Raw genomic sequence first — 16,841 nt, 5'->3', positions numbered from 1 at the left:
AGATCAGACATGAGAGAAAAAAAAATTAAATCACCTTAAGTGATTAAATAAAATTCTGGCTTGTTAACTTATTAGAAGAATAAGCACAGTAGTACTAGCTCGTATGAATTAGATAAATTAAATGATTAAATAATTAACTTACCAGAGTGTACCACTAAATGTCAGCACTTGGCTCAGTACATAAAGCTTTGAGATTGACCAACAAGATCACGGTAATTTAGCTAGACCTGGCATCAGTGTCTTAATCATATAAGTTATATTGTGCTTCCATATGATGGTAAACTACTCTAGTTTTTAAATAAGCTCAAGAAACCATTTGATGCAAATACCTGGCAAAAGACATTCTAGACTGCTTTTGTCTCTATCGGGAAATATTTTCAAGATGAAAATAGGAACACCTCAGAGACCCTAAAGAACACCCAAAGACAAAAAATCATCGTTTCTCTAATATCATGAAACATGAATAAGCCAAGATAAGCCTTCCTATAAATTAATAGTATCTGGAGTTTTAGAGTACCAAAATCATATATAAATAATAGTCTAAACAGATAAACAATTAACATGTGTCTTCAGCATACAAATACTGGGTTTGCTTAAGACTTCCACTTTGATCAATCTGTGAGTCATTTCTCAATGGACTGGATGCCAGTTAATCCAGAAGTTCAAGTCCATAGGCAAAATTTTACCCAGAAAAATGGAGAGCTGGCAAACAGTGCTCTCAATCTGAAACTATAAGATCCCACCCCTCCCTCTTCTCTAGCGAAGTTACCCATCTAATTCCCAGGAATCTTAGCTTCAAGGGATGCCACCATCTCACACAGAAAGCCTCCCTAAATTTATTATAAGAGAATCACAGAACAGTTGATGCTGGCAGGGACTCCCAGAGGTCATCTAGTCCAATGTTTCTGCTCAAGCAGGGTCACCCAGAGCCAGCTGCCCAGAAAACTTCTGAATACCTCCACAGACGGAGATACCACAACCTCTCTGAGCAACCTACGCAACGTGCTTCCTTATTGTTCAGACAGAATCTCTTGTGTTTCAGTTTGTGCCCACTGCCAGTCACTGTCATTCCTATAAATGAATTTGATTATTCACTTATTAATGCACTTAACATGAAAGATGTAGAAATGAAAAAAAAAGGAAAGTCCTATTTATTAATGTTATATTTTAGTTTCTGTGCTATACTAGGCACAGATTAAAAATGCATGCTTTTATAGCAAAAAGCACACAAATACAAAATGCTACTACATCTACTAAAATCTACTACAAATTGCTTCAATAATGGCTATACATTCTCAAACACAACACAGTTTAAATTTTATAACTTGAAAACTTCTCAAAGAGTTTTTAATTAACATATTTAGATATTTTGGTGTGGACTGACTTCCACTCTTCCTGCCTTCACCCAGACTCATTGTTAGCCAGGTCCATTAAAAAACTAACAAAGTTAGTCTTCATAAAATATGAGTTACTGTACCTTTATTCCAGGACAATGAGCAAAAAAAGCTTCTGGACTCTGAGAATGATATAGTGCACCATGACCCACGCAGCCCCAGGGAGCTCTGATGGTGAGGGTCCCACAGTTAAACAGATCTCCAGAGCGGTAACGATATTTTGCTGCTTCATTAACAATCTGGGAAGATTTATATACAAATGTAATATTCAGTCCAATACCTTTAGTTATTAAGCCTCTACAATACATGAGATGCAACTATACCATTTGCACCATGCATGTGATTCAAAGGACCAAATTACAAGCAAAGGAATCCTGTAAGACAACAGGAAGGCAAACAATTTCCAAGGCAAAGGAAGCAATAATGCAGTGTGTGCAAGTTAGATGCCTAGGCCTCGGGAGTTGCCATATAACCCAGTTGTTTCCCCATTCCCACAATGTCAATCAGCCTCCTTCAAAACTGTAGTTTGTTTTGTGGACACATAGCCAGCTGCAGCAGCATAGAGAAGCAAGAGGTGGTGTTGGGAAGACACAGCTGATGAATTTAAGGTTGTTGAAGCCAACATACCCAGAAAACCAAAAATGAAAACAAAGAGACATTTGCTTCAAACCACACTTTTAATTTCCATTATTTAATGAGCCTTCAAACTGGCTTGGGTACCTTCCTGTTTACTTAAAGCATGCATAAATATTAGTAATACAGCTGTGGATATATTTGCAAATGTTACATATTCAAACCAAGTATTAATGCCAACAGAAAAGTAATTTAAACAGTCACAAGAGCTCTTTTTACTTCTCTCAAATTTATTAGTACTAACCTGATCAAATGCTGGAAAAATGTAATCTGCAAACTGAATCTCTGCAATGGCGGTAGCACCCGTAACAGCAATTCCAATACCGAAGCCAACAATTCCTTGTTCACACAACGGGGTGTTGAAAACTCTATCTTTACCTATTAGAATAAATAAATGAATAAATAAATAAAAAGCATTGCTTTAACACACTGTCAGGGTTTAAGCTCAGCCAGCAAGTTGAAAACACAGCCCAGAAATATTCAAGTTATAAACAAGTCATCTGTAGTTAAGCATATGGCTCTTTAGACCGGCTCTTTAGATGAATGTAGGAACAATACACATTCATTACAGGTAAATGTACTTTCATTTTAATAGTAACAGCTCAGAGGAAGACAAAGAGAAACAAAATAAGAACAGCTTCTGTAACTTGAAATGCTCTGAACACGTCAAGGAAAGTAATTTGTTCTGATGAATATAGAGATAAGCATGCATACCCTTCATGCTTATATGGGAGGAATAAAGACTACTTACAAGCATTTAAAATAAGCTTAGAACAAAAAGCAGTACCATTACTTCAACTTTTTTCAGGCAGTCAAAATGAACTGTCCATACTCAAAGCAGATGGAACTACAAGAGCATCTGTATGAAAGTACACTGTCTCTTCCCCACACTCCACATAAACAATACCATCTGAAACACAACTACAATATCCTCTATAAGACATGTTTACAATATTTGCCAGCATTCTCCCTCAGCAGATAAACAGGGGAACCTAGTTTATGCTATTAAATTTTCTATTTAGAATATTGGGAAATAGACCGGAGGTTTCTTTTGTAGTCCACTATGCATGAATATACTAAGACTTCAAACCAGATGGGAAAAAAGTGATCACAGTGCACACCAGTGGCTATGAAATAAATTAAATAATAACTAAATAACCACCAAATAAATAACTAAAAAGAAAAACTAATTAATTTATAATTATACAAGTTGTTACTATAAAGATTCCTACTTTCAATAGCTGCAAGTTAACGAACTAGAGAAAAGGAAGATAACAAAAGCTTTTAGAAAGGGATGATAAGAGCAGAACCACTGCCCACAGCTGTATTTACAATACACTAAGGGAGACATAGAATCATAGAATAGTTAGGGTGGAAAGGACCTTAAGATCATCAAGTTCCAACCCCCCTGCCATGGACAGGGACACCTCACACTAAACCATATTACCCAAGGCTTCGTCCAACCTGGCCTTGGACATGTTTTACAAATCTTTGAAGTACACCTCTTTCATCTTCACACATCACCTAGCACAGCATTGTCACTGTTTGTACCCTGTTCACAGGCTTTACACGGTGTTTTGAGATTCCTGTTTCAAGGGTTACTTTGCTTTGGGTTGGGGTTTTGGGAGAGGTTGGGGTTTTTGGTTTGGGGATTTTTTGGGTTTTTTTGGGGGGGTTTGTTTAGGGGTTTTGTTTGGTTGCTCAGTTTGGAGGGGATTTTCTTTTTTTGAGATGTCATCAGTAATTAGTCTTTGATTCTCCTTCTGCCTTACTCTCTTTCTCCTCCACCAGGAACATGACAAAGACATCATTCATTTATGGCAAGTAAAAAAAAAAACAACATGCTAACACATGATACTACGGTCTTGGTGGTGTCAGTGAGGCTACACAAACCAAGCCAAGTCCATAACTGTAGGACACTCTACGATTTTGCATACAAGACAGAGGAAATGTTTTTCAAGCACCTTAAACATCATCTTTTAGAGGGTAAGTACCATTTTCTCAAATCAGTCATTCCAAACTTCTATGACTTCTACTCATTTCTTACAAGTCTGTGTTTGAAAAAATCCCTGAGACAATATTTTTAAGATACACACACACTGGGCTGGTTTATGTTTAGAAATAAATGTTCAAGAAACTTTAAGTTCTCGTGACAGAAGTCCTGTTATTGCTGCTGAAGACAGAATCGTTACCACAGCTAGCTCAGTAATTAAAACTGAGTTCCAGATTAATAAAATTATTGAATAGCTTTTGAAAGAAAGTAGGATTTTGTTGTCTGGATGTCAAACACACCCCTATCAACTCTGAAACACAGCAAAACACCTTGAAGATCACAGAATATTTTACAAGTAGAAAAATCTGCTAGCTCTCATTTCCCAGGTAAAGGAGCAAGCTGATCTCAGTAACTTCTAGATGTGGGCGATCTGTACTTTGTTTTCCCATCTCTTGGAAGAGAAATAATAATCTCTACACATAGCGCACTCAAAAGTTATTCAGACTGAAGATGGCATAGGAAGTAAGAATGCCAGTAACTTCATAGTGCTGACATTTACTCTTGCTAGGCATTTACTTTACCAGGATGCTGCAGTAACAGTATTAGTTTGCATATTTCTATTCTTTCTTTACTAGTACTATCAATGCGTCTGCAAATGTCATTACATAAAAACAGCCCAGTCCTGACAGGTTTTCATTGAAAGCAGCAGAAAAAGGATGCTCTGGGAAACCTAGAACTGGGGAAGATATTTATTGAAGATGGAGCTTGTTTTCATATCCTATACTTAAGTTATAATCACTTCTGACAGATATCAATTAATTAAAGCCCAAGGCACAAAAAAAATGGGTTCAGAAAGGGTCACACAGAATCATCTTTTCCCTTAAGAGCAGACAAAAGGGGATTTCAGTCACATCAGTATCATGCGTCTTCCACACAGAACAAGAAACTTTGGCTTTCAGGGCTATTTAGTCCCATTTCTACAGAATAAATAGACCAGTAAACTAATCCATAGGATGGATAAGGAAAATTATGCCATACAAAGATGAAAGAACTTCTGTAACAATGAGAACACATCAATATTTTTGAACCTGGAGAGCATACATACTGTGTAAATTGTTTTCATTCTTGAATGATGGCTGTAATCTCAGTTCCCAAGCTATACAGTGTCCTCTGGTGCGTTCCCTCCATTGACAGGCACAATGGTTAAGGAAAGAGGAACATAAACTGCCTATGCAAATGTATAGTTGCTCCATGCTTTTTTAGCATCTGTGAAGGTGAGGAAGCCCTGCAACCACAAGAGGAAGCAACCACAAGAGCTGTCCCTGTACTTGTATCCATCTGTAAGACTATGATCACTTGCCAAACATCTCCTTCCCTCTTTTTTATTTAATTTAGGGTACCATGAATTAGACATCTTGTTTTTCATCTCTTTCACTGATGCATTTTTTAAATTAAAACATCTCAGATTTTAATAAACTAAAAATGTATAAACCTTACCAAGACACATTGCTCTTTCCTACTTCTTAAAAGTCTATTGGCAGATCAATATATTCCATTTCATTTGCTTACATTTTTATATAGGACATAAACGGCAAAGAAAATGCTGAGAAAAAGTAAGACTACAGAAGAGACAGAATTAAAAAAAAAAACAAACCAAACAAACAAAAAAACCCCCACTCTTAAATTCACAGTAAATTTTAAAAGATAGAATCATGGAATCATAGAATAGTTAGGACTGGAAAGGACCTCAAGATCATCCAGTTCCAACCCCCCTGCCATGGGCAGGGACACCTCACACTAAACCATATCACCCAAGGCTTCATCCAACCTGGTCTTGAACACTGCCAGGGATGGAGCATTCACTACCTCCCTGGGCAACCCATTCCAGTACCTCACCACCATCACAGTAAAGAATTTCCTCCTTATATCCAATCTAAACCTCTGCTGTTTAAGTTTCAACCCGTTACCCCTTGTCCTATCACTACAGTCCCTAATGAATAGTCCATCCCCAGCATCCCTGTAGGCCCCCTTCAGATACTGCAAGGCTGCTATGAGGTCTCCATGCAGCCTTCTCTTCTCCAGGCTAAACAGACCCAACTTTCTCAGCCTGTCTTCATACAGGAGGTGCTCCAGTCCCCTGGTCATCCTCGTGGCCCTCCTCTGGACTTGTTCTAACAGTTCCATGTCCTTTTTATGTTGAGGACACCAGAACTGAACACAGTACTCCAAGTGAGGTCTCACAAGAGCAGAGTAGAGGGGCAGGATCACCTCCTTTGACCTGCTGGTCACGCTCCTTTTGATGCGGCCCAGGATACGGTTGGCTTTCTGGGCTGCGAGTGCACACTGAAGCCGGCTCATGTTCATTTTCCCATTGACTAACACCCCCAAGTCCTTCTCCACAGGACTACCATGAATTTCCTTTTTGCCCAACCTGTAGCTGTGCCTGGGATTGCTCCCACCCAGGTGTAGGACTTTTCACTTGGCATGGTTAAACTTCATGAGGTTGGCATCAGCCCACCTCACAGGTGTGTCAAGGTCCCTCTGAATGGCATTCCTTCCCTCCAGCGTATCAACAGAGGCACACAGCTTGGTGTCATCGGCAAACTTGCTGAGGGCACACTCAATCCCACTGTCCGTGTCACCGACAAAGATATTGAACAAGACCGGTCCCAACACCGATCATTGAGGAACATCACTCGTTACTGATCTCCAGCCAGACATTGAACCATTGACCACAACTCTTTGTTTGCAGCCATCCCGCCAGTTCTTTATCCACCTATCAAATTGATGACACTCCAATTTAGGGACAAAGATGTCATGTGGGACAGTGTCGAACGCTTTACACAAGTCCAGGTAGATGATGTCAAGTATTTGTATTGAAATAACAATACTAAATGGGCCCATTTTTCCATCCATGTGGTTTTCTATTTTTAACACATACTTCTTTACTGAATACAGATAAGTCTGCTTTAAGACTCTACCGAATAGCCTACAAAATTTACTGTATTAGCAGAGAAAAAACTCAGACTTTTGAGAAGTGTCCTGAAGTCAGAGCATACTAAGCATACCTAACCTTATTCCTTATTAACAAGGTTTTTCAGAGTCCACTGAAATAGCATAACAGATTGGTTCCATAAATAATTTCACTTCATCACAAAAAAATTAAATGTATTAGAACAGTCCTGTAAAATGACCAATTTTATCTAATAATTAATAAAAACTCCAAAATCAATTCTTCAGTATCAATTTGAGGTAGATAAATGAATTTAAAAGCATAGTAGTGTGCCACTCAGGTTCAAAACATAAAATATACCCTACTAAAACTGCTGAAATACTATTGTGGTATTAAAGGCATCATGCTGCTACCAATGGACTACGATGAAGCAAATGAAGTGAGAATCAATAAAAGCAAACATAAATTACAATATGACACCTATAACAGGATCAGCTTGAAGCACCTAATTTGACTTTTCAGAACTAAAGGCATAATCCTGATGTACTATGGCTTAAAATAGTAAAAGGAAGAGCCAAGTAATTGTGACTGAATGAGATTTATTAGTGATAAATGGTCTTGATTGCACATTTAAAACAATAATGCTGATCCCTTAAAAGCAAAACATAAAGCACTTTAGTATTCACTAGATGGGAAAACAAGCCTTGGATAGTTTCAAGACATATTGTTGTCTACATAAAATCTAGACCTTTAAGACAAAAAGATACATAGATCATTGGGATAAAACAAATCTATTGACTCCCCTGAACATTAAAAATTGTACAGCATGCCTTTAACATCTTATTTTTATTGATACAGTATGAAAAAACATTAAATATTTTGTTTGGTTTCAGTAATCACTGAACATTTAAAGGCATTAAGCCTATATATTTCTATTTTATTTCACAGTTTTTATTTTTCACATTTTTTCAAAATCTGAAAAGGAAGTCAATTTTGATAAACAGCCATTCACATCATCCCTTGCAAAGCATCTGAATCAGATTTCAGCTGAAATCTGACTGCAGCAGACAAATAACCCAGAGATACATTGTCTTTCCATATTTCTGTAGCAATGAAGAAACATTTCCTAAAATGTACTCTTATTACGTGCATCAGCCAAAACAATTACTTGCATCAGCAGCTCAAAACAAGCTAATGCAAACTCCACAAGCTGACTTGTCACTCCAAGTGACAGCAGTACCTCCACATTATCTGAAACCAGGTGCGTCAGTCTCTGAAGAAAGACGTTATGCTGGTATCCATTTCAATTAACCTGCCCAGCTTTATCAACATCCCTAGCTTCAGCCATCTGAACAGGTTGGTGCCCTTTTCCAAGCAGCGAGGGAAGCAATGTGGCAAACAGGGCTATGTGAAAAAAACAAAAAAATATGATTCTTCTCATCTTTCCATCCCAGTAACTCAGGGAGAAGATTACGTGCACATTAAGCAGGAGAGTAAATACACTAGAGGTGTTACTGAATAAGGTAAACCTGACAAGATTAAAAGAAAAATGCAGGTTTTGATTAAAAACAATTTTTAAACAATTACTTCATCCTCCTCTGATCTATTTTTAATTAAACAAAAAAAAAAAGAAAAAATTATCTCTCCAACTTTTGGAACAATGAGTTAAGTACCCTACGAAGATTCAAGTCACCACTAACCCTTTGCCTAAGGGGCAACAGCTTTAAGGCAGCCTTACAGGCATCTTCTTGCCTGCCAGCAATAAAAAGTTTCATAGCAACCTAACAGAACATGTTTACAGACATACGTAGTCGATTATTGTGCATTAAGGTTTTGGCCTGCTTCATCTTTACTTGTTCCAAGCCATCAGGAAAAAAGTATTTCAGAGTTTGGTATCTGCAATGAATCATGTTCCTGTCTTAATTTAACTTCAAAAATGAGACATCCAAACAATATCAAACCACCTATAACATTAGCACACCACCCAAGGCTCCAGCTCTGGGTAACTGTGCATCACTTTGAGTACACATTGAACAATTTGAGTAGTTTAAGGAGTACTGGTGGTGACTTAGCCAAAGGAAGGTGGTTTTCAGTTTGTTTTTTATACATTTCTACATCATTTGTATTAAAAAAGACATTTTAGAAGATGTCAGTACTGAGTTGTATTAACAATATTCCTGGGCAGCATTTTATTTGTCCCCATAATTTCTGTAATTTCTATTTAAAGCATCCACAAGAAGTCAATAGAAAAGTCCAAGAAGCTAAACACATTCTGTCCTCAACTGCAACAACGTGGATGCATGTGGAGGAAACAGAGGACTGGAAAGAAACAGAAGTCCCAGCAGACTGCATTCTTTGTTACTCACCAGAGTACTTTGTGAAAATTCAAACAGAAATCACTGATTTTGAATCAGTCCTACCTTAAAAACCTGCTCTAATCCTAGAATCTCTAGGATTCTTTCCCACATGTGCATAGTCTCCCTTTCTGAAGGCATTCAAAACCCACCTGGACATGTTCCTGTGTAACTTGCTGTAGGTGACCCTGAGTTGGCAGGGGAGTTGGATTAGATAATCTCCAGAGGTCCCTTCCAACCCTAATAATTCTGTGATCTACACCAGTCTACTAATTCAATACATTTAACATAACACAATCTATCCAGCATTCATACATCCTTGGTCCCACAATCCCTTTTAAGCCCTGTTTCACAATTGGTGACACTTAGTATCTTTCATTTTTCTAACACTATATGAGAGGGCAGGCATCAGAGGAAGTAGTCTGGCTACTACTCAGCTCTTGTACAGCTCCTGGCTGAACACTAAAATGTTCTAGTAATTTCTTATTCATTTTAATCAACTTGTTTTGCCACTTCAATTGATAACATAGTCGCAGTTCTTCAGCTTTAAAAAAAAGGGTGTGGAACAGGCACTGTTCCTCTGTAGTGAGCATCTGTAAAAACACATTAGCTTTCCAAATTAATACATAAATTTCAAACCTACAAGTCCAAAGCAGGGCTTCTGTTTCACAGACGCAGAGATGGTTTACGTCTTAATCTCAAATCCTTGCACACTAACACCCCATGTCATTTAAAAAGCTGCTTTTTCCAGAGCTGCCCAATGTTAAAATAGATCATTTCACCTACATAACAGATAAAAATTGTATGAAATGAAAAGGATTTCATCTGTAAGTAGCTTAAAACTTATGATGAATTTTACCTACTGTGTGAAAATAACACAGTTTACAGAATTAAGCTTTACTCCCTTCCAGTTCTTTCCCAATTCTGTACCCTACAAGAGATGTACAGACTGAGCTGAGAACATTTGTATATGCCCATACACTCACAGCAGACTTCAAGGAGTCAGCCATTCCTCTGGTGTAGATCAGAACAGCCTATACGGCTAAGCAGGCAGGTCTCAACTCCCACTGAAGTCAATGTAAAAAGTTTCAAGCCAAGTGCAATGAGTAGTGTTGATTGTAGGACAAACACATATACACACACACAAAATTCATTGTGTGGATGTTTTGAAAAGAATGACAATATTCAGTTACTTTGAATAAAAAATCCATTCAAATTTTGATTAATTGGCCACTAATTCTATGGCAGACTGCCATTACATTTTCCTTAAATATTCTAGAAAGTCACGTTATGGCAATTAAGATACATAAATTAGTTAATTAATCAGAAATCTGTGAGCAACTGAGCATGGGACCAGCACAGAGATTTGCATGCACTAAACCAAATTAGCTGCTTCCTATGCTGCGGCTGCTAAATTTGCTATCATACTCTACTCTGCAATCAATGACCCAACTTCTTCTAGCTAGAAGTTTTATAAAGGTCAAATCACTGATAAAGCTTTCTTACTCAGTTTCACTTGCTAAAAGGAGTCTTAATAAAGCTTTATTTGGGGAAGAAAAAATAAAAATAAAATCACTTGCACAGAAGAAAGCACCCTTCTGAAGCACTAATCACCACAGTATTGCCCTGAAAAAAGGACACCTGTTCTGACAGGTAACTGGTAAGAACAAGAATTCCTCACAGGTTTCTAATTTATTCCACTGACATAACCCATACTTCTGATGAGTACTTCAAGTAAATTGGAAATTAAGAACAGCTGAAGGGCAATTGTTCCTTTCAAGTCTCCTCCAGTTACTAATTCCAAAGCATTCATACATTTGAATAGACACACATACTTGAACTAACAGTTCTAGCTCACAGTGTTCTCACCACATCATTCTTTTACTCAAGAGAGTGCATTTTTTTCCCCGAGAACTCCACAGATCCAAACTCCACTTTCACCTCCTCTTCTCCAAGACTGCCTTAGGTGAAAAGCATGTTTATTGCACTTTCATTTAATCCCCATTCTCAAAGACCCTAAACAATATCAGAGGCAGGAGAACTGCTACGTATAAAGAACACGTTAGCATGGCCAGGGAGCAATGTCCTCAACTATCTACAAGTTCATATAATCTGCACAGTTACTGAATTGTGCATTTGGAAAGAAAGGAAACTTGCTTTCTAGCAAAACTTAGTAAATTCTTAAGGCTGCTCACAGCATGAACATAACATTAAGCATTTACTCAACTGTCCAGCTTATGACTTCCTAGATGAGGGAAGACCCATGAATTTATTTATAAAGAGCTCTACCTTCCTAAAGCAAATAGGGGAAACTTGCTTTTTGACCCTCTCCTCCACTTCAGATTTCCTGACATTTGTAAAAAACCTAGCATCCCATTGAAAGGTAAAGAAAAAAAAACAGAAATATTAAAATGTATTATTTAACTATCTCCCTTTCTCAGAAAAGAAGTGAGAACAGTAAGGGTCAGGTAAGGCTGATGCAAAGCTTTGGCATAACTTCAAATGCTGATAACCTTGCATGTCATTTAATCCTTCCATGATGAAAAGCAGCCAAGCAGTAGTATAACCAAGGGAAGATCAGATTCCGTTCAGGTACACAGTGAAAGAATGATGCAGAAAGGGAAACTGAGGATGTATAAGAGGAAAAAAAAACTAATTATGACAGTAGTCAAATGCTGGAACAAGCTGCCCAGTGAGGTTGCAAATGCTCCTTCTTTGGACATACTCATAACTCATCTGGACAAGACCACAAACAACCTGAACCGGCTCTATGTTGGGTATTGATTTGGACCAGATGACCTTCAAGGTCTTTTCCTTCCAACCCTTATGATTCTATGACTCATTAACAGTCCTAAGCAGGGTTACATGCTGACTGCCCAAATTTTTTTATGTCTGTGCCTGTCCTGTTGATGGAAGCATTTCATGACATTGATAAAATAGAGCTGATTCAGCTCCACACTGCTAGAAAAGTATTCAATAAGCAGCTTACATCAAAGTGGCAGATTTGCTCACCAGAATCTTTTTACTGATGACTATGCAGGTAGCTCACTCCACACTGAATTCCTTCTGATCATCTGGCTCATATATCCACTTGTATCAGCCTAAAGAAAAAAATCCCAGTGCCTAACCACACCAAGGCATTCAAGTGTTACTTCAGCTATGATTAATAACATTCCTTGTTCAACCACAAAAAAAAACCTGCTGTGTGAGAAGCATACTTACAGAAAAGCATGACTATAGACATGTGAAGCTGTACCAGATGACAGAATGCTTACTTGCAAAGATATGCCTTAAAATCAACATCTACCAAACTCTTGTATATTTATAAGTATAAATAAAGCTGATAAATAAGACTAATATAAAGGGTATAAATAAAGCTGATATATCGTGCCTTAGTTAAGAGCCTTAGGTCAGTTCTATGTATTTTCACACTATTTGCAACATTACACATGACAAGATATCCAACAGGAAAATATGTGTAACAGTTACCAAAGCTAAATAATACAACGTGTTAATGAAAACCCTGCTGTAATAGGCTGGGTACACTATTCGGATGACAAACCGAGGAATGAGCAAAACTGTGTCAAATACAAGGCAGCCTCTCCCACACTACTCAGTATCAGCAGTGTAGAAATACTTTCTAGGAAATTTGAAAGCGTGCTGGATCTATCCTGAGTTGTGAAGCAACTGTTCTGAGTACAATAGCAAAGATATAATGGTGCTAAAGAAGTACTTAGGAACAAAGTGCTGAATGAGCAGCAATCTGCAGAAATTAAAAGCATTTCAAGTATCTCACTTGTAGCCATGCCAATCCCTTAATAATGCAAAGCACATGTAAGAGAAAAATCAATCAATTGATCTACACGTGGTGCTCTATAAAGTGTGAAAACACCTTACCAAGCTTTGAGGATTTAATGTTTCTACAAATCAGAAAAAAATAAATAAAAAGATTTTTTATGATAAATGACTAGCATGTAATGTTAACACGGCCACTGGAAGATGGTTCTGAACCACGTTTAATGAAGTTTAACCAGCTCCTCAGGGTGCTTCTGATGCAAACCTGCTTAGGCAACTGACTGGACTTGGATAGTAGTCTTAGACTTGCCTTTTTTGACCCTTCTATATTTCTAGAAAATTACTTCAAAGAAAACTGAGAGTTCTACTCCCTATAATCAAGTCTGCAGCACCTTTTTAAACCAAAGTGATGATAACACACTCGTATCACTACACTCAGAGGTAGAAAAAGCAGCAGACATGCTAAATTAGTGCGACACGATGGGCACAAATGAAACAGAGCATACTGATCACAGGACTATCCAAAGAAATTGAGAATCACTAAATTCTACCTAAGGAATAGTAAAGGCCTAAAGACTAATATCTAAAACAAGGTAAACAACCTGTGCTTGCAAACCTGGTATTAACACAGACTGCAAATATGTTTACATTCATCGATTCCATCTTGTGCCTTTAATACATAAAGTTTCATCCTCCTTGACACTGTGTTACAAAATATTACTTTTACATGTTTCACTGAAAGTATTTTCTGAAGTTAAAAATTTCATTTATAAAGTTCAGTGGCACATACTTTTTTGCCCAGCAATGCATCTTGAAATACCTTAAAAATGTGTTAGAACAAGCCCTGTACTGAGTATCAAGTTCTATATTGAAACTTACATCCCTTTCTCTCAAGCAGGTTTACAATACATAAAAAGAAACATACTAAATGTTAGTCCCAAACAAAATGTTGTCATACTAGGCACACTATCAGAACAATAAAAGAATAAAACCAAAATAAAAATAAAAATCTATCTAGTTTTGACACCAACTGGTTTATATCAGTATGCCACAGATACAAACAGTGTAACAGGACATTGCATGAAGTTCTCAAATTCACTTTTTTTTTCCTAGCTGTAATCTTAAGAATTGGCTATTTAAGATCAAAATGAACAAAATGTTCTATCATGGAATGAGTCTGGAACATGTTTTACAGATGTTAATGTTCAAAGACATTCATATAAATCAGAACAAAATCCAGATCGTGCCAATTGCTCTGGAAGAACCAGGCAAGCAAGCTGCAGAACTCTCCGTCTTAAATCCATCCACAAAGAAACAAGGATAATCCAACTCCAGACTACTTACATTTTCCTCGATCTGCACACAAGAACTAGTCATTTTTAACTCTGAATAAAATGTTCCACCCTCGGCTTAAGTCCACTGTGTCAAAAATTCTGAGCTACTTTATTCTACCATGTGCAATATGTTATGATGGACCAGCATCTGCATAGAAGAGGAAGCACAGTGCTTCTCCAACAAGCTTTCAGTCTGCTTCTGAAGCACTACGCTAATGTTTTCTCTTTATTCAATAAACCCCTAACACTTATTCCTGATGCTGCTTTGGGCTGAGTTTCTTCTCCCTATAATAGTATATTCCTATGTTCCTAAAGCATGCAAAAGACTCCACGATTATTGATAAAAATCTCAAAGAAAAAAAATGGTGTGTCTCCCCACCTGTTGAAGTTAATGCCAACCCACTAATAGCTCCTGGGAGGCAGAACACGCTGCCTTAATACATTGCATTTCAGGACCCATCCAAAATATGCTCCTATACTTCTTGCACTATAATGTTGGCACCACAAGAACAGACCCAGAACCTCCACTGACAGATCTCTGCTCCCTTGACAGTAACATGCTGTGAAGTCTCCACAATAAACAATTTCCTGGAATTGTTAACAGAAGGGATTTATAATATAAACATTTTAAAGTATTTTAGAGATTTTGGATGCAAATTATTAGAATTAAAAAAAAAAATAAATCCTAAAAAAAACCCACATTATTTCTACCAATATTAGCTGAGTTTCAAAAGGTTGGTTCTCCCACTATTTCATGCTACTAAAAGCCATCAGGACATTAAGCAGTTTTTGTAAGTATATCCAATCCTTAGCCAATAAATTTCAATAACTGCCATAACAACCTGAGGACAACCTTATGTTCTCACCCATGTTTTCCTCCATAGCCACTTTCACTTAAACACAAAACTTGCCTTCAGGAGTTTTCTACAGTTGAAGCTCATAAAATAACACTGTGTTCAGGTAAGTACTTCTCTTCAAAGAATGACTACTGCAACTTTAGAAACGCTGATGTCTCTTGGGCATGGCTAGGTACAGCCATCTTCTGGCCAAATAAAGTAAAAAACCCGAATTAGTTTACTATAAACAAATAACTCATTTACTGAGAATGAAGTGTTTCCTGAAAACACGCAGGTGTTTACACCTCAGGCACAAAGTCTGCAGAATAACAACTAGGGATTATAGTGGATTAGACATTGTAAATAAGCATTACTGCTACAAAACAAGCTAGCATTATTGTGAGAAGTATCAATAGAAAGCTGTAAATAACAGGGATTTACTCAGTAAGACACAAAGTATCCAGTTTTGGATGGTCCATATCCTGCAGTTGCAGCAAGCAGAGTCCAGAGAAAACTAACCAGTAATAAAAAATCTTCAAACCATAATAATAATCATCCAGTGGTACTGTGTGTGTAGGGAAGCCAGAGAATCTTGATCTCTGAAGGCTAAGAAACAGCCTTTGCCAGCTGTTCAAAACCATGCCCTGTGCTTCAGAGCTCTAATCTCTAAGGCAGGCAGAAAGTAGAGGAAAACAAATATGGAAGTGATAAATACAATCATTTTTAAAGCATCCAGCTGATTGCTGATTGCTAACGTGACTAAGTCATTCTGACATTAGGTATTATTTTCTTGGTTTCATTTGCAGTTCAATCACTTGCTTTTTGATGTGTTGGAAATTTTCTACATGGGGGATCTTAGACTCAACTTCTCCCACCCTCATGGGATCCAAAACAAGTGTTATTTCTTTTCTTAATTTTCTTTTTTATTTTTTTCCCTGTGATTTTCCAATTTGAAAGATATCCCAGACAAAGTGAACAGACACTAATTACTGTTTACAATCTGCTCCCCATCTATTTTACACTTTTTTGGGGAGGTTTAAAAGATGGGTTGAAAGAAACAAAAAAATCCTACCAACTTTATCTACACTTCTAGCTGCATCAAAATAATACAGCATAGGAAGATTATTTATAAAACAAGCCTATATGCTTGAACAGAACAGGGCAAGAAAGTAATAAAACTTCAGGTTACTTGTTTGTACTTATTGCACCCTTTCTACTCCATAAAAGGACACCTATTTTAGATGCTTATTCCTCATTTACTACTATCCACAAGTATGAATGTTTCTAACCATTCAGAATTACCTGAAAGGAAATGAACTGAGATTTATTTTGTTTTATCCTACATATAAGAGTGACACACACTTGCTCTTACTGAGTTTCACTTTATGAATTGTCCACCTGGAAAAGAGGCAATTACTGCCTGCACGGAAGTTAACAGAAAAGGACTTGGGGACTAAAGCATGCCACAAACGGACAGTTAACACCATACTGCTAATATAGGCAGCAAGTATCACTGCAGAACATATTAGCAATGTTATACAGAAACCTT

The 16,841-nt window shown here is 37.3% G+C and overlaps 1 protein-coding gene across 1 annotated transcript in view; it reads right to left on the bottom strand.

The window, feature by feature from the left end:
• BCKDHB (branched chain keto acid dehydrogenase E1 subunit beta) overlaps positions 1-16,841 on the bottom strand; it is a 120,089-nt gene that overhangs the window by 91,749 nt on the left and 11,499 nt on the right. Inside the window, exons 4-5 of the mRNA XM_034061240.1 lie at positions 2,272-2,405; positions 1,478-1,633 (exon numbers count right to left, since the gene is read on the bottom strand). Coding sequence (XP_033917131.1) covers positions 1,478-1,633; positions 2,272-2,405 — 290 coding nt within the window. The remainder of the gene's footprint in view (positions 1-1,477; positions 1,634-2,271; positions 2,406-16,841) is intronic.

The sequence above is a fragment of the Melopsittacus undulatus genome, chromosome 3 (assembly GCF_012275295.1).
Source record: "Melopsittacus undulatus isolate bMelUnd1 chromosome 3, bMelUnd1.mat.Z, whole genome shotgun sequence".
In the NCBI taxonomy this organism is placed as follows: Eukaryota; Metazoa; Chordata; class Aves; order Psittaciformes; family Psittaculidae; genus Melopsittacus; species Melopsittacus undulatus.
Note: the sequence above shows the minus strand (reverse complement) of the source record. Positions and strands in the feature narration are given on the sequence as shown.